At 42.0% G+C, this 24,711-nt stretch overlaps 1 protein-coding gene across 4 annotated transcripts in view; it reads left to right on the top strand.

The window, feature by feature from the left end:
• Positions 1–24,711, top strand: part of LOC119436817 (AP2-associated protein kinase 1-like) — a 120,323-nt gene that overhangs the window by 57,945 nt on the left and 37,667 nt on the right. For 2 of the 4 annotated variants that reach the window (XM_049659998.1, XM_037703807.2), the window contains exons 11-14: positions 540–596; positions 14,082–14,099; positions 20,011–20,407; positions 23,411–23,575. In XM_049659998.1, coding sequence (XP_049515955.1) covers positions 540–596; positions 14,082–14,099; positions 20,011–20,407; positions 23,411–23,575 — 637 coding nt within the window. The remainder of the gene's footprint in view (positions 1–539; positions 597–14,081; positions 14,100–20,010; positions 20,408–23,410; positions 23,576–24,711) is intronic. The other 2 variants (XM_049659999.1, XM_049660000.1) reach the window with 2 other exon arrangements.

The raw sequence follows: 24,711 nt of genomic DNA, 5'->3' as shown, positions 1-24,711 counted from the left end.
GCGACTGGATAAGTGCTTTTCAAGCTTTTCAATACATGAAATAGTTGATGCTCTCATATTTTATGTTCCTGTAGTGAGTTTTCGCGTGGAGTCCACATTCTGTAAACTTGACAAAACTCACTAAAGAATTGAAAATTCTTAATCTTTTCTGCAGTATCTGAAAGGGTTCAATAGGAAGTTAACAAGAATTTTACCTCTACACAAATGAAGTTTTCGAAAGTGTTTCTTCTATTGTAAAGCATGCATCCATTGCAAGTTTTTTTTAGTGCCACTGGTAAAATTCTTGATCCTGTGTGCATGCTTTTCCCCTCCTCAAATTTTATGTAATGCTTATGAGCATTGCGACAGTTCTTTTGGATACTCTTTAGTATGCACAAGGGCTCCAACAAGGAAGTTATTATGGCTATTCTTTATTGAAGCCAAATTCAGTTGTGCAACTGTCATAGGAGGCCAATTGTGCTGTAAGCATGCCATGCAAAATTTAAGAAATGCACTGGAAGCTTGCTTAATGTGATATTGCAACTCTTTCATCGGTACAGGAAGTGATCCTAAAGAGGAAACAGTTACACCAGACATTTCAAGTCATCAACGTGAAGGTCAGCTGGATATCCAAATGTTTTTTTTTTTTTCTTCTTTTTATTTGTTTGGGTTGTGTACCAAATTCTATTGAGTATCAAATTCTATTGTGTTGATTCTTTTATGAAAACGTATGGGTTGTCCCAACTAAAGCTGATTGTAATAACAAAGACATGCAGGGGTGTGCTTAAGTGGAACCAACTGTGTGTTTCTACTAGTTGTATATAGCCCATGAGCACCATCTGGAAGTGATGGTGCTATTGTTGCATTGAAAGTTGGATTGTGGCGCACCACTGTGCTGCAGAGAGAGTGCCAGCAGCTTGAATGAAATCGTCATTTAGATGCATTTGTTCTGTTGTTGTTTTTAAGGAAAGAAATACAGTAAAAGCTCGATGATACGAATCTCACGGGGTCACGAAAAATATTCGTATTAGCCGAAATTCGTATCATCGAAACAATTAAAACTACTGTCGAATCTCGATAATTCGAACTCGATGGGGCCCGAAAATTTGTTGGAATTAAAAGGACGTATTTTTTAAGTATTCGTGCACCATAGCACGATGCATGAACGGTGCGAGTCGTGAAATATCGCGGCGAGCAAGCGCATAGCAAGCGCGGGCCACGAAACTGCCCACGCTGGCTAACGGTCGCTTCCCGATAACGACAGAAAACGAAGCTTCAGGGAGCGAGCGGGCGGCGCCGGCACACGGGTGCGCGCGGAGACCGTCGAAGGTGAGGGAGGAGGGCGGCAGGGAAGCAGATTTCGCCGCGTCAACTCCGCCGCTTCGGTGGCTCCCCTCGCCCTCCCTTTCAACTCCCTCGTAGCTCTCTCACCTTCGACTCCGTGCGCACATCTCCGTGCGCGCCCGCCGCCGTGCTGGCGCCAGCTTATTTTAGCCGCCCCCTGAAGTTTCGTTTTCTGCCGTTATCGGGAAGCGAGCGTTTGCGGGCGTGGCAGTTGCGGGCGTGACACTGTGCCTCCGCCGCTGCTTTCCTCTGCGCTGCTGCCGCAGCGTGCAAGGTCAACATGTGACTAGAAAATAGAGGAGAAGGGTTCGCTGCCATTTTATCCGCGTGGCTGAGACGTCGGCACTAGTGTGTGCTAGAATACGGTTGTCTAGAACACTCTAGTCGGCACGTACACGCTTGTTCCGGCGCGATGCAGAAACGGTGACCTCGCAATTTGAGAGAGGGAGAAATTTCCGCCGCGGGTTCTTTTTTTTTTTCCCCCGTTCCTTCGCGCGCGGCATTGAGGGGTCTCTCCTGAGCTTTTGCTCTATGGCGGTGTCGTAACAATGCCGGTCGGAGGCGCCGCCGCGTTATTTGGCGCGCTGCTAAGAGCATTGTCGGTACGCGGTATGTTCGAAGTAAGCGTGTTCGAATTAACGAGATTCGACTGTAGCTAAATTAAAGAGTCAGAGGTGAACTCACTCAGGCACATGTACGTAAAAAGCATTTATTTCTTGAAGCGCCACCGCTTCAAACTCTTCGCGCCCAGTCGCGGAGTCCGCGCTGTCCGGCGCCGCGCCTCCGCACCAAAAGAGAAGGAGAGAAAGCGCGTGACCGCACGCTGTTCTCTTTCGCGGCCGTCGGTGGGGCGGCGTTTATTCGTATCAACCGACGCAGGCTGAAAATCGATTCGTAACAACCGTTCTCTAGCCCGTTACAAAGTAATGGGGCTCAGCCGGGACCACAGAAAAATTCGTATCATCCGGAAATTCGTATTAGCCGTGATCGTATCATCGAGCTTTTACTGTATTGCACCTTGTAATAACATACTAACACTGACTTTCATATTAGCAGTGAAAAAGTAGTTTGGAGCTACCGAGATACTTTTAGCACGAAGGGCCGACTGCAAAGATAGTCAAGGCCCAGTTCTCCTTTTCATTCAGAGTGTTTGTTTAGGATGCAGCAACAAACTGTGCTGTGCAAAAGTAACTTGGCCAGAGCTGCCAGTCTTTTATTTGCTGTGTGCATAAGTGGACCTGAACTTTCTATGTTCGGATTCATAATTCTGGAATTCTTGTTAGCTTTAGGCTGTTGAATTCTAAAATAAATTGCTCTTTAATGACATTGACTACACATTCCTTAATCTACTGTTGTAAACAGAAGGTCTTTAGCATGCTTTCTTCGCAGCAGATAGAATAAGTCTTGGCTAGGCACTCATGCCAGTAGCACATACATTACTAAGTCATTTTCACTGTACAAAACAAATATAGCCACCCCCAATACCTTTTCACAGTTGTTCTTTATTTATTGGTGGTCACTGTATTTTAAAAGCAGAGAACTAGAATCAAACCATACATGCTTCACTGAGTCACAGCCTCAGTCAGGCATGCGGGGTTTGATTGTGCACCACATACAGAATGGCCCAGCTAACTTCCGCCTAGTTGAAAAAAATATTAGAGTGCACTATAGGAGAATGTGACTAAAAAGCATGTTATACACTCCATGGCGGGTACAATAATTTTTTTTTAATTCTTTTTACAGAGTTGCTTAATTGGTCAAGATTATTTCATTAATTTTACAAGCCTTTAGGTTAGGTGAAAACATCCAGTGAGGTGTCCTAGAATGTTCTAAGAAACGTCCGACTCACCAGTGTTTAAATTCCTACTCATGACGCGATAATTTTTTTGCATGTCATAAAGTAAGTCTGGCAAAAAAAAAAGAAACTCCCACACGACTACCGTCAACAACCGATTTCCCGGACGCCCGATTTTTCGGACAGGCAGCGAAGTCACTCACAGGTTTGCGGCAGGTATCCATAAGGTCGTTGGTCGGGTTCAAGGTCGGGACGCTAGAGAGAGTCTTCTCTGGTGATGCTTTTTTGTTTTTCCCTTCATGAGGGGAATGACCTCCTCACGCGTTGGATACCTTTCCTGGAGTCTATAGAAAGGGCACGCACATCATGGCAGAGAACTGGGAGAGGGCGTAGTGCGTCTTTTCCGTGCCTGCCCATCAGCTCTCTACACGTCCACAAAATGCTATTGCGCCGATCTGAGCATGCGGGAGTAAATGGGCACGTGTGCTTCCCACAGGGCGAAATGCAAAAACGCCCATGTGCTGTGCATTGGGTGCACATTAACTGACAAGTGTTGACTAACGACAACATACCAGAAAACATTTTTTTTTTTTGCTGAGTTTCAGTATTGGGTACGAAGTTTCTGAATAAATGTCTTCAGCCAACACTGAATGACAGGCATCAAGCATCAGTGTTGGTTTAGAGCAGGAACACGAGCCAAGGAAGAAGCTTGGCATGTGACTCGCTTTTTTTTTTTTTTTTTCAAGTACTGTTGGGAGAGATCGACCGATGCAAGATCTCAGACTGGGGTGGTGTCACACATGGGGGGATGTAAAGCTAATGAAATATACTCCTATGGTTCACATATGACAAGAGCTGTCTATACAAATTTCAATTGAAGCCGAAGGTGGCTTGCGGTGAAGCCCACATCCAGTTTTCTGCCTGCTGTCCCTCTCTATTGATAAAAAGTTTCTGCAATATGTTTTTTTCTTTTCGTTGATTATGCTTATTCTATGGCTTTACACATTTAGAAGAAAAATTCTTTTTTCAGGTATTTATATGATCCGTCATTAAAGGGACACTAAAGGCAAATATTAAGATCAGCTAAAGTAATAGATTAATACTCCAGAACGTCTAAGGCATCAGTATCATTGCAAACAGTTTAATAATTCAGAAATTGAGGTAAATGTAGGACACACTTTAGACTCACCCGAGACATTCAAGTACTAGCCTGATAACCTAGGCACTCCTCATTATTAGTACTCAACCACTCAATAAAAATATCAATTCATTACATTATAAGAAGGAAGAAAATGCTACTTGGCCAGTTCTATTCAGTTTCTAGAAAAAAAGAACTCATTGATGTTAACCTTGACAACGACGAGGGCACTCGAAAAGTTTCGTTTTTGCTCAACTCTGCGCTACCCACGCTTTCGCATTTCAGTAGTTTCGTAGTTTCGCATTTCAGTAGTTTCGCATAGTGCTGCACTGGTTTTGCTGGCTTGAGAAACTCACACAACCTGCAAGTAGCCAAGAATTTAACATCTGTGTAATATTGCCGGATGCCTCAATGGTTCGCACCACTTGACCAAGAGCAGTTGCAGCAGCGAATCCAACGCTCTGTCTTGACTTTGTTTCTCCATGGCCACGCATTTGTGTTTTGCGCAAAAAACTGTTGCGTCGTCTGTCGGGCACCGCTTTTCTCACCAACGGCAGTAAATAGCAATGATGGCATATGCAATGTCACCACTTCCCGCTCGGGTGCAGGCGATTTGGATTGTGCCAAAGATATGTGGACCCTTTAGACGTGATTTTCTCTTAACCTAAGTCTTTTCTTGGCATGAAACAAGTGCTGCAAGGTTTCTGGAATGGTATTTTAAGTTCACGTTCACTTAATATTTGCCTTTAGTGTCCCTTTAAAGGGGCAAAGATCCCCAGCTGGTCGAAATTAATCTGGAGTCCCCCACTACGGCATGCCTCATAATCAGATCATGGTTTTGGCACAAAAAACCCCAGAATTGAATTTTTTTCTTAAAGAGGGAGTGATGGTGAAGCTGTACAAATGTTTGCTTGTTTCAAATAATTAAAGTGGTTGTTTCTTAATTTTTATTGATTTTAATTTGACACTTTGTTCACTAGATTAAGTAGTCTGGATCAGTAATTTGGTAGAACAGAAAGAAATGCTAAGGCAAAAAAAGCAAAAATTTGTAATCAAGTTAGTAGCAACACACAGATGGTTCCATTCGCATTTTATGCTAATTTACTTATCGGCTTTCTATCTTTCTTTCTGTGTTGTCAATGTGTATTTGAAGAATGAAGAAGCTCCATCCAAAGTTTTAATTTAAAGCCCAACGTTTCAGTGTTTGTATTTGTACTTGTATTTTTAGTGCTAGTGTAATTGAAGTACTTAGATCTAAATGTACCAGCTGCATTGTAAAATGGAAAGGATAGGACATCTCAGTGGCCACATTTTATGGAAGATATGCATATACTGGGGCTACTGTAGCCCTTTCCTGCTATTTCTTACAAGGAGCCCTGCCCTTTGTAGTTGGGTTGGGATTTTATTCATAAGGTTGTATTTTGATGCTTAAAGGCCAACTGCAACGAAATTTTGTTTGGGCTAAATTGTCTATAAATGCAAGCATATACTATCAAAGTGATCTTGGTAAATCCGTAGAGCTGGTAATTCTCATTTTCTTAATCGCAGCCTTTAAATAGCACCTAAGCAGACAGCGCGAGCACCTGGTGGTGCTGGTAGTGATGTGGATATGGCGAAAGTCCCAGAATCATACACAACTGCTGATTTCTCAGTTGTACCTATCCCAGGCACATCACTTGCTTAAGATTTGCTGGTTGATGGGTGTCTCTCCCGGCATACTTTCTCGTTGTTTCATACTTGATTTGAACTGTTGGAAGAATGCCGACGTGTTGCATGGCCATCGGGTGCCTGAACGTGTACTCAAACACGAGCGATGGCTGTGCAGTACACAACGCTGCGCAGAGGAAGGCAGAGCACATCTTTCCTGTACCGGCTTTCACGGTACAAGCGTTTACCTTGCCGCTGCAGGCAAGTGCAACGCGGACCAGCCAACGTGCACAGGCTGCATTTCGCGAGCACATGCAGTCATTTACCCGTGCAAGATCTGCTTCCCAAACACTTTCTCGGGATGACTTTAAGTACACTCAGTTCTATGAAACTGCGTTATTTGTTCCAGGATACCATGCATTCGACAGATCAGATAACCAAAAATGTAAACAAATGCATTCATACTGCCTTCATATAGTGCGTTTTCAATAGAGGGCCTATTTGCACTACAGGCGAGTTCCATTAATTCGATCCTAACGGGACCGACTAAATTGACAGAATTATCCAGCAGGTTGAATTAAACACAATGCAGAAAAAACGATCAAAACACACAGCTGATTCATTTGGCAGCATTTGGCCGATTCTAACACGCGCCCAAATTGAATGTGCACCCACTTTCTGTGTGTTCAGAGCAGGCTGAAAATAGGTGTCAACAGAAGTCGTGTTTTCAATGCATTCACTGTTCCCGAAGACACATGGTGCCAGTAACGGGGTCACTATTGGGGTCACCATAGGTTCAGGCAGGCTGGTCAAGTTTGAATTATCTGGCAAAGGCCAACTTAGAATCAAAATAACGAAAGTTTCGGCCCATAGAAATGCATGGGTACTGGCGGGGTCTTCAGTCGGGATCAAATTAACTGTAATAGAATTAATGTAAGTCTACTTTACAACTTTTCATTTGCCGCCAGTAATATAGTAAAATAAATAAAAATGGCAGACTCAACTGTAGTTGACACCTACTTAGTGCGAAGCATTACCTGAAGCAATGCAGCATGTGATGTCGATGCGCACTGAGCTGGTGGGGCCTGAACGGCCTGAGATGCGCTTTGTCGCTTTGCTATTGCCTAGTGTTTTAAGATCAATCCAGATGGCGCATGAAAAGCAAAGTTGTATTCAGGGACGATATTCTTGAGAGATAATTTCCAGTGGTGCATCATTTTTGAGACAGTTCGCATGTGTCTACACGGAACGCGTTGGAGTAGATGAATGAAAAGCTTTCTGACACAGCGCCAGAAATGCTGTCAGCAGGAACTGCATGCTGCATTTTTCACGAAAGAGAGCACGACGCGGGGTCCATCGTGCAGCAGCAGCAAACGATGCTGGAATGCGATGCCGCCAGAGTGAAATGCGTGAAACTTCACTTGCAGTTTGCAACCCGAGCCTCAGCTACTTCTTGAATTCCTTTACTACAGATGGTGGTAGTTGTCTGCTCGGTCCAGGGTACCTTGATGTCCTCCTCATCCGGAGGAAGTGCGCATTGAAGCAGCCTAACTCCGTCTAAGTTGGTCACCTCAATGCACTCCTCGTCGCCGAGCTGGGGCGGAGCGCCTTGAGGCTCTGCTCGTTGAACGTAGACAGCCAGATAAAGAAAACCCGCTCGACTCGGAGAAGAATGCATTAAAAGAACATCACAAGTGTGCAATGGCATGGGCACAGCCTCCCGAGGCAACTAGCAGTATACTAACTCTATGGCTAGCAGACTTGCGGGATCTTTTTGCTGATGCACAGGAACAGTCAGTACAAGCAAGGGAAGCAGACAGCACGGGCGCTGGTTGTCTGCGGTCTAAGTCGTACGTCACTTCCGGCAAGTGATAGTAGTGACTTTTTTAATGCGAGAGCATTACTTAGCTCATTGTGCAACCTTGCCGTCATCAGGAAGCCGTGGCAGAAAAACGGCACACAAATTACGTCATCTTCATCTGATTAAAAATCGGCCATGGTGAGGATTTGATCCTCTGCCCCACCGCCTCTGCTACCGCTCCGTAGCCGAGCGCACTAACCACTGCACCACCGTTGCATTGTGCTACTGTTGCAACAGGCGACAGTGATGAAAATCTTCGAAGCTGTTCATTTGGCTGGGCTCTGCCTGGCGGGCGATTCACTAGATTGCACATGATAGGAATAGTGCTGTTGTCGGCGCTATGGAGTCTTCATCGTCCGAAGTTGAATCGCTCGCGTCTAGATCATCGGCCTAGGCAGCAAAGCGTGGCCGGAGGCACCAGTTCACCACTGACGAAGTAAGAGACCATTGCAAAGCAGCAAAACATTCGAAGCGAGCTGCTGCAGCGAAACAACGTTCACCACTACATCCCTGACGACGCGAAAGACGGTGTCAACACCATGATGCCACTTGGCAAAGTATTTTCATTGCTTGGCAAAGTGGTGTCGTCGAGAAATCATAATTGCTTAGGTGTGGCCTATAGTTTTTTTCAGTTTCAGTATGAAAAACATCTATTTTTGCGAGCGTTTTGCTATGCATCCACTTGTATTTCAGGCATAAAAGTTTGCACAGAGGCTACTGTATGTCTACATTATCTGAAACTGGGGTTTTTGTGTGTTCGAAAATTTTTTTTCAGTTGACCTTTAATGACTGATACCTAGTCTCACATAGTAGTATGTCTGGCACAAATTGTAAGGGTGCTACAAGCATGAACAGCTTTGAGATCGTCCTGTCCACAAGTAAGATAGACAGGAGCACCAACTTGCCCGATTAAGGCATTCCAACTTGTCTGGGTAAGCCCTGCGTTGTGGTGCAAATCATAGATAGTGCTCGAACTTGTTACAAGCACCCAGAGCAGCACCACCTGTAGCAGCCTATGTACAGTGAGGCAAAGTGGGTTTTCAGTTTATTCGACAATGTGCCCGTTGAACTTTTGTGTATGCAAGCTAGTGATTTTTTCTTGTTCCTTGCCGAATTTGCGAGGTATTTCGTTGCATTTAAATGTATGAAAATTTACTACAATAGGTGCCACTGTCATGGCTGTGGCTGTGAACAAGCTGATTTTGTATGTTGTAATGTTTTTACTGAAGTTTATATTTGTTTATAATGAACTGAAATGAAAAGCTGTTGACAGTTGCCTCATGTTTGTGGGCTTTCATTGTATCACTGAGAAAAAATATGATGTCTAGCTTTTTCTATGTGTTTGTTTTCATATCTTGTCTGTATTCATCAATTCTTATTCTGTTATTTCTAGAGAAGGCTCATTCTAAATAAGAAATTAATTTGCACTACTGTTTTAAACAAATCTTCATAGCCTTAAAAGTGGGAATTTTTTATCACTCTTGTGGTAGCCAGATTAGCATCCACGCATAAAGCATTTCACTTTGCTTCTTTCTGAGACCAGCTTACTGCCTGCAGGCATAATCCCAAGCCAAACATGCCTCTGCTGCTCCACACAGGCAGCATGCTGTAATTGCCTTTATCTCCGCTAGTAAAACTGTGATGGGTAATTCTGGCGACACAAGACTTTTACTCCTGGAAATAGTGGGATCACATCTTTTCCAATTGCAATCGATATTGGATAATGCGTTGGAACGGCCTTCCGTTTCAAGTGGCAACAACGTTAAAAGATAACGTGGCCTCCAGGCACTTAACATTTTGCTAGCTCAAAGGGTTCTCAACATGTTCTTTTCTTAACTTGACCCCCATGCGGCGTGCACATTTGGCACTTATAGCTAAGCTTGGAGGAAGAAAGGGAAGACGGGTGCTTAGGAAAGCCATGAAAAAGAAAGGAGGTGAGTGGAGGCAGAGAGGCACAGTGGAATGCTGGGCGCGTTCTAGAGCTGAAGCATTAGCTGGCTATACCAAATGCACTGCAAGATACGAGAGTCGGTGTTCCTGTCTGTCTTAATCCGTGGTCCAGTCAGTTGAATCCTGCTACAATCAAATTCATGGGACGCATACAAAAATTTGTCATTGTGGAACCTTGTCATGAAATTGGCAGAAATAGAAAATAATGGCAGACTGAACCTGGCTGCGTTAATTCACTATATCATTTTTTTAGTATTTTTTTGTATTTTTACTATGTGGCTCTTTATACTATTATGTCTTTTGTACTTATCCTCCCAAGACCCCTTGTACAATGAACATATTGCACATTGCCTTTAACTTTTTTTTTTTTTTCGAAATTCTTTTAGAAGTGATTAGGCAAAATATTCATTCTGGGTATGAAGTGCGGTGCATGTGTAACTGTAAAGAAGTTGTTTACTCATATTCTTGTCATCCACTTTCGAGAAATTTGACACTAAATTGATCTAGACCTCTGTGTCGTCCCAAACAGCCAAAAGCAACCTAGAAGTGCGTTTCGAAATCACTGAGATTGTGTGAAAATACCAGACGCAACAACGACATAGCAATTCACTACACGTATTTCCATCTTCATCTTTGCGTTTAAGCAATGAAATGCAGTTTTTACCATAGCAAACATGAGATCATGGAGATACTGTATACTGCATGGAGACACAGCTTTTGGCATGTAACGGTGGTATCTAAATTTTAAAAATTGTTTTCAAGTTCATAACATAACAGTAGACAATAAAAACCATCTTGAAGAGCAAATGTGTCCCACAGTAATGTTCGGGTCCCAGGAGGTTGTCATTATGTATGCTGGCAACTTTATTGTGTCAAACGTGTAAAAGATGAGTCTTATAAATGACACACTTCCTTCCTGCCTGCCATTTTGACGTAAAGATGCATCATTGCTCGTAACAAGTTGAAATAGCAAACACTGCCATGAGCACAGAAATTGGTAAACAGTTCTCCTGCACATCAGGGATGTCGTATGTGAACTCCATTGACGTCAATCTCTTCCACAGTGCATATAAGCTTAGCCGCAGCAGAAGGTTGAGTGGTGTATCAACAATACTGTCATTGATCACAGGTTTGCCAGCCAGCCATCGAAAAAAACTGCATGTATGCGTCAAATTCTACAGCAGGTGCATGCGGTTCAGTAGCAAAGTGTGTTTCAGTCTGAAACACAAAATAGGCAACAGCTGCAACGAAGTCGTAACTGGTTCTGCCTGTTTAATTCTGTGTCAGCATTGCACTGATTTCCACTGGTTCGTGCAAGTGTGTAGTCACCCACGCACAGCAGAGTTTTTGTCTATGATGTGTGCGGCTCTGAGACTCTTTACTAGGTTTGCGACATTTATGATTAATAATTGATACATGATTGTATGGGTTATCTAAACGCTTCTAAAAGCTTTAGTTGAGAGTTTCTACATCACATTTTGGGGGGGTTTGAGGTAAATTTTAAATGCAATTTCTAAAAAGAAAAAGGCTAATTGAAAATAGCAAAGACTATTTCTGTTTTCCTCATTCTCTATGTGTAATGACTACCTATTGTGGGCGAGGTGTTATGGATTATAAAGTGTATTACAAAATTATTGCCTTGGCTTGTCAGCATCACTCAAGCGGGGTTAGACAAGGAACGTGTACGAAGTAAGGGTGTTGTTTCCTAGCCACAGCGAATGCTAGATACTGCTGCACAAACAGCGAGCACGTGGGTCTTCCTTTGAACAAGTGTTTTTGCTATTTCTAGCGTCGTAGGTTTGAGCACATGTGAATGCAAAGTGCCATGCGTGTCCTCTTGCACCAGTTTATTCTTTCCTTACCATACAAAAAATGCCAACATTTTAAAGGTTTTAGCTAAATTTTTTTTAATGCATCAGGGCTACAATAATGTGCTATACATTAATAGAAAGCTCATGAAATGTATTTTCCAAGAATATAAGTTCTTGAAACACATCTTGGAGTGTAACATGTAATATAAATTGCAAAAAAAAAAAAAAGCTTGACTGGAAAATCCAGAACTTTTTAAAAATTTTGTATATTCAGGTATACATACTGCTGGTCCCCTTCAGGTCCATGCCGGAGTGGATAAAAAAAAATCTTTGTATAAAGCGCAAAACAATATCAAGTAGCAAATATCAAATATAGCCTTACACACAGTCTTTTCTCACTGTGACAGTACTCTGCAGCTATGGATTTTTGCATCACATACACACACGCAAAGATCATATGTTAACCTTAAATCTTTAAGCCACACCATTTACTAGCCTAATAAAGGATTCTATACTGCTAGCATTAACCACGCTTTCTGGTAATCTGTTCCAATAGAAATGATATGGGAAAATTGTGCAATAATGTGACTGACAGGTTTCCATTAATTTTTTATGGTGTGTTCTGTGAAAGCACATGAAGGGCTCCGTTCTGTAATATTCTCAAAATAATTAAAGTGACTGTGGTAAAACTGATATATTTTGATCTGGACACTGTTCTGCACTGTGCAAGTGTTTGTAACTTTCTACTGTTACAAAGAACAGATATTCTTGAGAAATGTGAATAAAGTGAAGTAAATTTTGCATCCTTTCAATTTTATTAATTAAATGTCTATGGTATGGTATGATAAGGGGCTCCCAGCGTAGATTGTTCATGATTGTAACATGTGCATGTTCCACTTGTCCAGTTTCAGTAAGATCAGCATTATTGAAACACTCAATCTTTATTCAACATCTTACTGATGTTAGAGCATGGACAAAAAGCCTGAGAAAGCTTGACTGGGTCCATGTCCCTAAATAATGGCATGCAGTGGCAGCAAGCTTGCAAGCATATAGATTGCAAAATAGTAAACAAGTATAGTAATGCAATAAAAATATCAATAACAGGTAACAAGTTCACAGATTGCCAGAAAAAAAGCAAAATACAGTACTAATTGCAAAAAAAAAGAGTAATTCTGATGCAAAACCTTCCACATTCAAGTAAAGAAACATGTAACGTATACAGTACAAGGCGTACATTACAAATATATCTAAGCAATAGTTACTGCACTTTCATCTATTTATACAAGTATGAAATTCACTCTTCCAATATATCAGTATGGGAGAAAAAAAAAGTCTGTGCTGCAGACGAACTGTAAGGTCACGACAAATGAGGAATGCACACAATCGCTGTGAACTGAAATGTTGATAAAAGTTGTACATATTTACTGTAAAGATACTTCATAAAGTTAGATTCTAGATTTCTGTTGCTGTTTTTTGTGAACTCGTTTAACAAGGCTAAAAGTCTAAAACGTACGATTTGTTTACTGTAACCAGTACAATAGTATGATTTTTCCATTGTTATGGATTTAAAGATATATATACTTTTGTAAGCACTAATGGAGTCATCCCAATCATTGTGTGTCTGCTCTATTTCTGCATAATAGTGCAGTGGTGACTTAATAATGTGTGCCCATAGCATGCATCCAAAATTGAAATTGTCCCTTGAAAAGCCAGCTGCTATGAAACTTTGTGCCATGTAAGAAGCCTTGTTTTATATTGCAGATATAGAGGATCCTCCGTGCAAAATTTTACGTTTGAAATGCGAGTGGGAGTGTCACGAAAAGTTCACAAGAATAGCTGAATAGCTGTTTTCGATCACTCGCTGCCGTTATTGTTACTCGAAATGGACGCATCGCCTGGAAGGCGCAGCTCCTCTGCATGACCTTCGAGATTGGGCAGCGCCCGCGACTGCACATGGCACTGAAAATTCCCAGAGGCCATGTGCTGGGACTTGCGTCATAGCTGCTAACCACCAAGTGCACACATTGTTTGCTTAGGTGGTGTTTAGAGGCCGCTGATAAGATTGTACAAATGGCATTGCCAAGATTGTTTCATTATTATATAAGTACTCATTTATAACCAAATTAGCCAAAGTGAAATTTTGTTGCAGTTGGCCTCTTGCTTCATTTGGTGTTTGTGAAGCACTGGGCAGTAAATTTTCACAGCTTATAGTTTTTTATGTAACGACCTAACAGCTTACATTGCGAATTGCCTCACTGTGTAAGGTAGTGAACAAAGACTTCTTTTTTTGTCACAGGGCTTTTTCTGCATTAATTTCAGTGTGTCATTGCACAGAAATAAAAAAGTCCATTGTAGCAGAAATTGTGTGAAATCAGAATTCATTGTAGCGGAACTTGACTGTTTGAGCACAGACTTGAAGTTCTTTGTTTACATTTGTTAGATCATAATTAAAATGCTGAATCTGACTTGACTGGTGCAGCTGCTAGTTTTAGGATAAGTTGCAGCTGATCCGTAAGTTGCATCTAATTTTGGCTTCTTGCACTGTTGGCATTTCAGTTCAAGAAGCAGTACCAGGTACGACCTTGGCATGTTTCATTTCTTACAGCTTTATTGCTTGTGTATGTTCTGGAGCTCTTGTGTGATAGTGCCAAATGAATAGTATGTTCAAACACAAATTATGGCTTCTGTTTACTGCACCTTATGACATTTCTGATATGGGCACTTTATTAGTCACATAAGTCTTTTTCTTGATTACTATATATGATTCCAGTACACACCAATCACCTTAGTCTGCCAGTATTGCAAGACTGTACCATATATTGGTTTGGTCTTTGCCATTGGGGTACACATGCACTGTGTGTGGAGCCATGAGGTGTGGTCATGCTTTAACAAAAAACCACGTAGGTGTTGCGTAGCAACAGAACAGGTTGGCTTCTGCAGTTTTCCTGCATCCTGGTTCAGGCATTGCTGCTGTTTTATTATGCAGTATCATACGCTTTCTGTTATTTTTTGGTTTTGACTAGCGCTGAAGACGCTCTTTTACAAAAACAGTCTGTCGGAGTGTCTACAAGCCTTGCCTTTGCTTCTCTTCTTTTTTCCAGTAATCTCGAGAACTGTGTGTACAAGAAGACCATTCATATACATGTATTTATGACTCAGTGAGCAAGTGCATGCAATAAATAAGTGATTGGCTTCAGAGCCAACAAGGACTATTGTTATGCAATCCCTAACATATTCTTTTCCTCTAGAGCTTTTGCTAGCTCAGGTTCTTATATTTCATGTTTGTCATTTGTAGTATACCACATCTGTGTTACATTTGATTGTATTAATGCACAGCACTCTTGTTTCATCATCAAACATTTAAACAAATTGTCAGACCAGGAGCATTTCGTGGTTGCCTGTGTCTGCTATCTTTCCTTTTTCCAAAAGCTGATTGCCAAAGAGCCTGCGATTTGTTGTGTGCCTAGTCATAGGTGTGCTTTACACTTTACTGCCAGTAGATATTTGAGTAAGGGCACAACAGTGAGAGGAAGAGGACGGGCACTGCTATTGGTGAAATGCTGCACTGTAGTGGCCGTAGTGACACATTGTCTCAAAGTACTTAGCGGCACCCACTTCAGCTTGCCAAGGATGCGCATTATAGGAAAGAGGATGATGGGCTATTGAAAAAAAGTGAACTCAGCATATAGCTAAACCTTTGAAATGTTTTTGTGTATTAATGTTTCTTAGTGTGCCAGTTTCAGCCAAAAATACAGGATTTTTAGCCAAATGTGATATAGGAGCACTTGCACTGCTTCTTGGATATTTAATGTCTAAATAGCTGAAGCATCCAGGATGTTTTGTATTGCCTCTGTTTAATTAATTAGTTGCAGTGCATAAGCGGGGTGCATTGTCTGCTTTTTTAATATTTTGGGGCCTTTCTTTTAAACACAAAAAAAAAAAGAAAATTCTCGAAAGAGGTAGCATGCCACAAACAATTCACATTGATGTTTTAGAATTTATTCTAAAACATAATGTTAACGTGTGTTGTAAGTATAATTACAAATTAGGTAAATATTTATCGCAAACGAAATATGAACAATAAAAAAATGGACACATCAGGTTGCTGCTAACATGCAGTTGGTTTCATCCACATAAATGCATTTTTTTTTTTTTTTGGTGCCACCTACTAGGACAGTGTATATTAACACAAATGTAGCACAGTGGACTCGTGAAATGGAACCTCAAGGGACGAGGTAAATAAATTCCGTTTATGAGGAGTTCTATTTACCTAGACATTCATATTAGAAACTAAAGTAACATAAGACGGATCAAAATGCTGCTGTCAAAGGGGTTAGACGTTTCAGCTTCTACACGGAAGCTGAAATGTCTAACCTCTTTGACAGCATAATTTTGGTTGGCGTTCTGTTAATTGCATTTCTAAAATGAATCTACTTCCCAACCAGACGGGATGTCGTCCAATTATTGATTTCACTGAGATTGAGCTCAAGGGCACACAAGATGCTCTTTTGAAAGCAGATAATATGTATACCAGATCTGATTACGAAGCTGCTGCTTAGAAAGTTTCTACTTGCTCGCGGCTGCTGACTAGAGCTAGCACCACAAAACATAATTTAAGCAAAAAAAAATTGTCAGTAAAAAAATGTTTAGAGGAGCAATGGCTCTCGTAGTCATCAATAAGTTTGATTGCCTCCAACGTGAGCACATTGTGCGGCCATTTCTGTGCTACCATCAGAAAGGCTAAGTAAACTCGCCGCTCACCGGCATTGCCAACACAAAGAAACCACATTAGAGCCATACTAATCATTGTGGAGTTGCTAACTACAATGCCAACAAAAGCCCCCTTGGTGATAACACATTGAACTGGCAAGAAAACCTGAAAAGGAAAGGCACAATGATGCTTGTCGCAATGCCGCTGAGATTGGCTGCTCAGCTTTGTTTTCGGTAAAATTTGTCAGTTGTGTTTACCCAAAAGAACTTTATTGAAAGGTCCGGTGAGTTATTTGGGGATTTGGGAAATATTACCCAGAGTTGGAAAAATGTGGTTCCATTTAGAAGCTTGTTTTTGCATTGCCTTAATACAAAACCAACCAACCATAAGGTGGTTGTTTCATTTAAGCGGTAATTCCATTTAAGCGATTGCATTCACTCAGAGTATACTGTATATAGAAATTATTCCCATTGCTGTTCTTGGTGTCATTATGCTGTTGATATATTTTGCTAAGGTACCTTAATCAGTTTATATTTTGGTGAGCTTAAAGTAGTAAAGCAATAGTGCACCTGAACGTAGCATGCTCCCGATTTTAAAAAAAATATATATATATATATATTGTGAGTGCATTTTGTGCCTATCGTCGTCATCTGTACATACGACTCATCTTGTGTGAGCGCTATTTGTGCATATCGTCGTCGTCATTTGTACATACGACTCATCATCTTTTGTCTCGTGCGGTGCTTCGTCTCTGACTCGGGCGGCTGCTCGGAAATAAAGGCATCGCATCGGCCGACGTCTCACAATATATATATATATATATATATATATATATATAGCAGGCGCCCCTCCAATGACCCCTCCCCCCCGCACGCGCACGCACACACACATTTGCAATCAGAGAAGACGAGGCACACAGAATTCACCTTTACAGAAAGTACTTTCTTAAAGACGACAGTCTTTGTTGGGCTACCTAAACGCAATAAACTTTTTCTGTCTGTCACTCGATTCAACTGCCAGGCCAAAACCAAGCGTTAGGAGAGGAGGTGCAGAAAGAGAGAGATGGAGAGGGAGACTAATAAATAAAATAAACTTCCTTGGCGAGGCAGGATTCGAACCCGGGTATCCACTGTCTGAAGGCGAGCGTCATAACCACTGGCTATACACCCACGCTTGTAGAACATGCATTTAGGGGACCCATATGATTGCATTGTACCGATTGTAACAGAACTTGCTATGGGCGAGAGAAAGAGAAAATGAGAGAGAAAGAGACAAAGAAATGAAAAATGAAATTCTGCAAATGAAAAAAACGCGTTAGAAAGGTGTCGAAAAGACGCCATGCATCAAAAATGAGCCGACTGAAGCCGCGGCTTGGTAGCCGGCTTTAAACCAACAGTAATAAAAGGTCCCAACAGAGGGCGCGAGAGCAGGGCGAACGCGGGAAATTTGAATTGAATTCAGCAAAACCTCCATTGCATCCACCATGGGAGGAGAGAGGGGAGGGGAAGCGCGTGAGGGGTGGGAGGGGGGAGAAGAGAGGGTGTTGTGTATCAGGGGCGGCAGAAGACTATCGTCTTTCAACGTCATTTGCAGCGAAGCAAGTAGATATGAGGCCAACTTTTTTTTTCTTTTGTCGCCATTTGCGCTTCACTGGCCACACCAAGCACACGGGGGTGGTATTCTCGAGTGATCGCTTTTAGAGATGCTACTACCACTTTCGCAAAATTTTAAGTGACTTTATTCTGGTACTCTGGACTTGTAGAAGTATACGGCCGACAGCATTCCTAGTCCTGTGCGCAGATAACGAGCTTCGTACAGTGTGGGAACACTTTTCGTACAGCTTCGTACATGCTTCGTACACTAGCGGTCGCCAACGCATCTAGTGCCAAATCGTGTGAAATCTCACGAAATTGATATACCGAAAATACCTCTCCAGATAGCACTCAAGCACTAAATGAACCCACAGCAACAGCAACCTTACGAAATTGTGCTCTGTCGCCATCCTGTGTGTGATGGTGGTAAAGGTAGGCTGTTGCCATTGCAGCCAACACAGTTTTCATTTTGTATCCCATTGTACGTGCAAGCAATTCTCGGACCCATTTTCTCAAAAATAAATGTGGGCATTAAATTCGGGTAAATACTGTATGTTGCATGTATAAATTTTATATGATCAAAGCATGTGGAAAAAATAAGCCTTCAGCTCAGTCTTGCTTTCCAGACAATCCAAGCTTGTGAGGTGCTTTACATTCTCTTTACCACTAATGCACAGTGTAATTTGGAAGAAAGATCCTTTCAGGTGCTTACTTCAACCTTAGCCTGAAGATGGTGACACTAAACATAGGAAATGCTGGATGCTGTTATTTCGGTTACTAAGCTTGGGAACCAGCTTTTTCCTGTGGTTTTCAGAGTTTCAATGATGACATTGAAAAGGCGTCCGAGCGCAATTCCGTAACTATTTTTTTATTGCTTGATTGGCTCTGGCAACAAACCACACTGGCTTAGTGTCTTATGTTCTGCTGCTGGCATGACATTGCAGGGCTGGATTCCTGGCCATGTCAGCTATATTCAAATGGGGTTGGAATGCAAAAACGCCTATTTCCCATTTTTTGGGGTGCATGTTAAAATGACCCAGGTGGTCATAATTGATCTGGAGCCCTCCGAAACTTATTATTTGAAGTAAAGCTACCTTAAACATTTTCTTGAAAAGTGTGTCCCTGTATGGGAACAGAAAGTACATGCTTGGTACCAGGAATCATTGGCATTTGTAAAAAATTTAATTAAAGGTATTGTGCGAAGTTTTTTTTTTTTTTTCTGGAAATAATTTCTATCCAGTGTTGATATACAGTAGAATCTCGGAAATCGCTTTAATGGAATTACAACAGCCTCTAAATTGGTTGGTTTTATATTTGGATAATGAAAAAGCACTTTGGTTAATCGGAACCAAATTTTTACAACTGTTTGTAAATTGAACCCCAGAAGCAAGCTCTGAATTTTTTTAGAAAAAGCTGTTATCTGATTTATTTTTGCGACACCTGTCTTCTATGCAGAAAGCTATGCTTAAAAAGTGGTGCCAAAGACTCAAGCAAGCAAAATTTGATAGATTTTTACTGCCTAGCTTGTGAAGTTTGGACAGCTTGGTGGCATGGCCACTCCCCCTATAGACAACTGAAATAAGAATGACCAAAATTTCAGACGCCTTATAGGGCGCGGTTCGATAATTTGGACTCCACCAGCATGACCTCGTGCTAATTCAGCCACTGCGCCAAGCAGTAAGAGTTTTATTGTTTTGTTTTTCTTTGATACATCACCAGTGCCTCCTCGAAACCAAGACTAGTGAAGCCTAGTCAGTCAAGAAGTTGCCAACAGTGCCCAAACCACAGGATAAACTAGCTGCCACATTCACTTCTGATTCTAACAGTGTTAAGGCGGTGTGTGGCATACAGTGCTGCACCCCTGCACATCTTTCTCAGTAAATGGAACTCCTGTTAACCGGAACATATTTCTCCGGTCCCTTGAGGTTCCATTTAACGAGATTCTACTGTACTTGTAAGTGCACTAGCCCTTGAAGAGGCAGTATTCTCTTTCATGTTGAACTCTCATATATTTGATTCGTTATTTTCTGTCATTATGTTTTTTGTGACTGATATTTAAAGCACTAACAAGCAGTGTTCTTTTCCCACCTGTCTCCCTCCTGCTCCTCTTCGAAAACTATCCTCTCCTCATTGCCCTACGACCCATTTTCTGTCCTCTGCACCACCCACCACAAAACTGCAGATTATGAAAGCATACGAAGTCCGTGTGCTGCAACAACACCATTTGGTGTAAACACCAAGCCTGGTCTCCTGCCACCACCACCTCAGGCATCTGCATCAGCACCGTCTTCCGCAATCACTACACCAAGTCAACCAAGCCAACCTGGCTCTAAGCTTGGATCCAGCTCGCTTGAGGCATTCTTCACACCTTACTGCTCTGGTGAACAACAGAACTTTGCGAGCGCTACGCCACAGGGTAGCAATGGTGCCACGGTATTGTGTGTTACGGGCGACCAGGCACCATTTTCTGCAGCAGCTAATGGGCCTGTGGTTGGTGGCAACAACGGCGGTTCATTCGTGCCTTCTGGATCGAATCTGGCTACACCATCTGCACCCTTAGCAGGACAGCAGCAGCAAGGGTGAGTTCTGTTGTCAAAGCATAAAATTGGATTGTTAACGCAAAGTAACAGTACTCTCTTTAGTGAGGTTCTTGAATTAGGTGTATTATGACTTGAAAGTAACAATTCATATTGACAGTGCAAGATTTAAAAAAACACACGCAGAGAAAGAAATAAAATAGGTGGGAAAAGTGCTATTTCATTCCCTGCCCTGTCTGTTTCATTCCTCTTTCTGCATTTTTTTTTTTTTTTTCAATATTGTGCTGCCAGTTGTCAATAAGAATGCAACCATTAGCCTGCCTTAACAATGTGCTGTGCAGTGCACGACTACTGACTATTTTTTTTCTTTTGTTTGCTTGTCATACTGCTTCATTGGTGTAATTTGTAGAATTGCTGAGCCAGTATTGCTAAATGTTGTCAATGGGTTAAAACTTGTGTTTGCAAATCAGTTTCAAATTTGATGTGAATGTAATAACTGATAAAATAATTTGATTGAACGTTTTATAATAGTATGTATTAGCAAATAATTCGCCACTTGTTCATGTCAGTCGGCACGCACATGCCTGTTCCTGATAGGGGTCTGGCTGCAGCATCGATCTTGGTGGTGCTAGGGAACAGTAAACGCATGAGACTTGCTATCTCCCAACTTAAATGCCGATTTTGAGTCTACCCTCGGCAGAGTTTCAAGTGAAAAAACCACCTTGCAATATAAATTGACAACATATTTTCCCAATTCTAACGCATGCCTTAATTCCAAGAAAACGGTTTTGAAAGTTTCCTGCACGTTGCAGTCAGATACAAAACTGAAACTGTGTTCATGGTGTTTGCAACAGCTTACTGTCAAAGCCAGCATCATTGCCACTTTCATCGCTTTTTTTTTTTTTTTTTGCTGACAGGACAAGTTTTTGTGTAAGTACGGTTTTAGCAACCCTAGCATAGGTACCATAGGTTGGCAACAACGTGCCAATTTTATTATGAAAACTAATTCAAAAGCAAAGTTATTTTACATGCTGAGCTAGCAGCAACAAAGCCATGTTACGTTTATGATGCAGAGTCGCATGACGAACTGGTGAAGTAGTAGCCTAGGCATAGGCCATAATATGTTCTCTCTGGTTGTTGAGTCATCAAGAAATGTAAAATATCAAACGTTGTGAACCAGCATGGGGGACCTTTGTGGCCCATAGCAGTATAGAGCCAAGAGTAAGAAATATGGACATTTAGTAGAAATAAATTTTGATTTTGTAAAGTTAAACTCTGCAGGTTTCATTTTCGTAAGAGTGCCTGAATCAGAGGCATGCTGCATTTTTCTTGTAAGGTCGAGTGCACATTAGATTTGGGTGCACATTGCTTTCTCGTTCGAACACATAAACTGTATTTGTGAGAATCGGATAAATTATGCCAAATAAAGCAGCAGTGTGTTTCTAGTTTTTCTTTCTTTTTTTTATCTGCCTCTTTTTATTTAACATATGAAATAAATTAATAAATTCCATCGATCCCATGAAGCTCAAATTAACGGAAATAGACTGTACAGTGTTAATCACTCCCCACATGTAAGGCATACGAGGTGTGTTCAAAAAGAAACCAAACTTTTGCTATAACATTTACTGCTTATGGTACAACATTTTAAGTGCTGTCCCCTTCAAAGTAGTCCCCTCTACTGGCAATGCACTCTTCCCATTTTTTCTTCCATTTTTGGAAAGCCTCCTGGAACGCACTTTCTGGAATGGCGCGCAGGTCTCTACTTGCATTGTCCTGGATCTCCTCTAAGGTTTGGAAACGATGTCCTTTCAAGGTGGTTTTCAGCTTGGGGAATAGAAAAAAAGTCTGCTGGGGGGCTAGGTCTGGAGAATATGGTGGGTGGGGGGCACAATAGGAGTGTGGTGTTTCGCCAAGTAGCTGCGGACAAGGAGCGACGCATGAGCCGAGGCATTGTTATGATGCAACATCCAAGCCTGATTTTCCCTCAATTCACGCCTCTTACTGCACACAGAATCTCTCAAATGTGATAGGATTCCCTGGTAAACTTCTTTGTTTACCATCTGACCATGTGGCACAAATTCCTGATGGACAATGCCCTTGCAGTTAAAAAACACGACCAACATCACCTTTATTTTTGACCGACTCATGTGTGCTTTTTTTGGACAAGGAGAACCTTTGATCACCCACTGCGATGACTGCACTTTCGTTTCAACATCATAGCCATAAACCCATGTCTCATTGCCTGTTATGATGTTGTTAAGAAAGTTTTCATCGTCATTGGCAGCGGCGAGCAGTTCCTGGCTGATTTCAACACGGGTCTGCTTCTGTTCGTCAGTCAACAAACGCGACATGGAATTTTGCACTGACACGACGCATCCCAAGTTTGTCACTAAAAATTTCATAACATGATCCTACGCTGCTACCCACTTCGTCAGCGACTTCTTGAACAGTCAAACGACGATTTCCACAAATCACAGTTCGAACTCTCTCGGTGTGGTCATCATCTGTGATGTGGAAGGTCGTCCAGGCTTGGGATCGTCACTGACCGACATTCTTCCGTCTTCAGAACGCCTGAACATATAGCACTGCGTGCGACTCATACAGTCCTCCCCGTATGCTTAGCTAAGCAACTGAAATGTCTCTGTGAAAGTTTTCTCAAGTTTGTAGCAGAACTTCACACACACATGCTGTTCTTCCAATTCCTTCATTGTCACTTTGGCACCAATCCAGAGAACAGCTTGTTCATGTGCTCACTTCAGCAGCTGTAGCTCGCCAACTAACGGTCAGAGCGAAACGCGGCAAATGGCAGTTTGTTGTCCAAGCCTGCCGCTACATGTGCTCATTAGCCGCAGCACGCTCCCTCTGTCGGTTGGCGCGCTATTTCAAACGTTCAGTTTCTTTTTGAACACACCTCGTACTTGAATTGCTGGGCTGGCGTGACTTTGTTTGAAATTGGTCCATTCACAAAGGTGAAATAAATGTAGTGAAAGTGCCTGCTGTGATACTTTCTCAGAAATGCTATTGTGTGACGCCTGCTGTGGGCAGGATTCAGGCTCAGGTTATCAGCGTGGACTCCATCAGCAGCACACTGCCTGTGTTGGGGGCCTCATCAGAGCGCCTGGCACCTGCCTTGACACCACCGTCATCTCCTACACCAAGTCAGAAAAGCCATCATCGGCGTAATGTCAGTGACACATCGGCCTTTGTCAAGTAAGTTAACAGGGAAAGATAAACACTCCTGTGTGTGGTTCTGTCAATGCTGGCCTATAGTTCCTGTGTTCATTTGTGAGTGATAAATTATTCTTTAAAAGATAGCTGACAAAATTATTCTTGTTTTCATGCCCTTCATTTTCAAGCTGCTGACTTCACCAGTAAATAACTACTTGATCAACAACTGAAGGAAACTAAAGGATGAGTTTGTACTGTGTTTTATGCACACAAAGTACTAGTTGTCCATTAAAGTGGCCATGCAAGTCTTTTTTGCACCCTCCCTACTGATGGCACAAAGCAGCAGAGTAGCAGACAACGCAGCACACGGGCGTAAGCGCCATTGAAACCCCACTTAGCCATGCACATTAGGCAGACAAAACGTAACGCCTGCATCGCATCTGTGCCTCTGCATTAGTTTTGGGTGTCTCATTGTGCGTGCACCACTGAAGTAAATGTGCACGATTTCTGAACTTCTCGTGCCCCACCGTGAACTGCTTCACAGTATTGCAGGCAAATTGAACAGACCTATGGTGGTCAAGCAGCTCTCTATAGAATTTTTGCTATTGCACTGGAGCTGTAACCTTGATTAAGCAGTTACTCTTGCATCAAGAAGGGCTGAGAGTGTTTTCTAAAAAAAATTGCACCATTAAGCTTTGAATGAACTATAGAATTTAACATGCATGCAGGTGTGTGACAATTGTCATGTAGTAGTTAGGCACTGAAATTTTGGAACACTGTAATTTCTAGGTGCCATTTTCTGTAATTAATCTTTTGCTTTGTACTTTGCGGATGGCACTAAAAATGATATACAGTTAAACCTGGATATAACGAAATTGACAAATTCCCGAAAAACTTCGTTATAAAGAGGATTTAGTTATATGCAGGTTCGGCACGAAAATTCGAAAAAGAAACTCTTACCGTATTTACTCGATTCTAACACGCCCTCAACACGCCCCTGTTTTCCATTTTCGTCGAAGCACTCATCCTTGGAATGTCACACCAGGTACTGGATGCGTTTACACGTGTCATTTCGCACTATCGCGAGGCATCGGAAACGAAGAGTGAGCGACACGATGGCGTCGTATAGTGTCACCTAGTGTCAGGTTAGTGAAGTGAAGCGCAGAGACTTGCGCAGT

This window comes from Dermacentor silvarum, chromosome 1 (genome assembly GCF_013339745.2).
Source record: "Dermacentor silvarum isolate Dsil-2018 chromosome 1, BIME_Dsil_1.4, whole genome shotgun sequence".
In the NCBI taxonomy this organism is placed as follows: domain Eukaryota; kingdom Metazoa; phylum Arthropoda; class Arachnida; order Ixodida; family Ixodidae; genus Dermacentor; species Dermacentor silvarum.
This window is presented reverse-complemented; position numbering and strand designations above follow the sequence as displayed.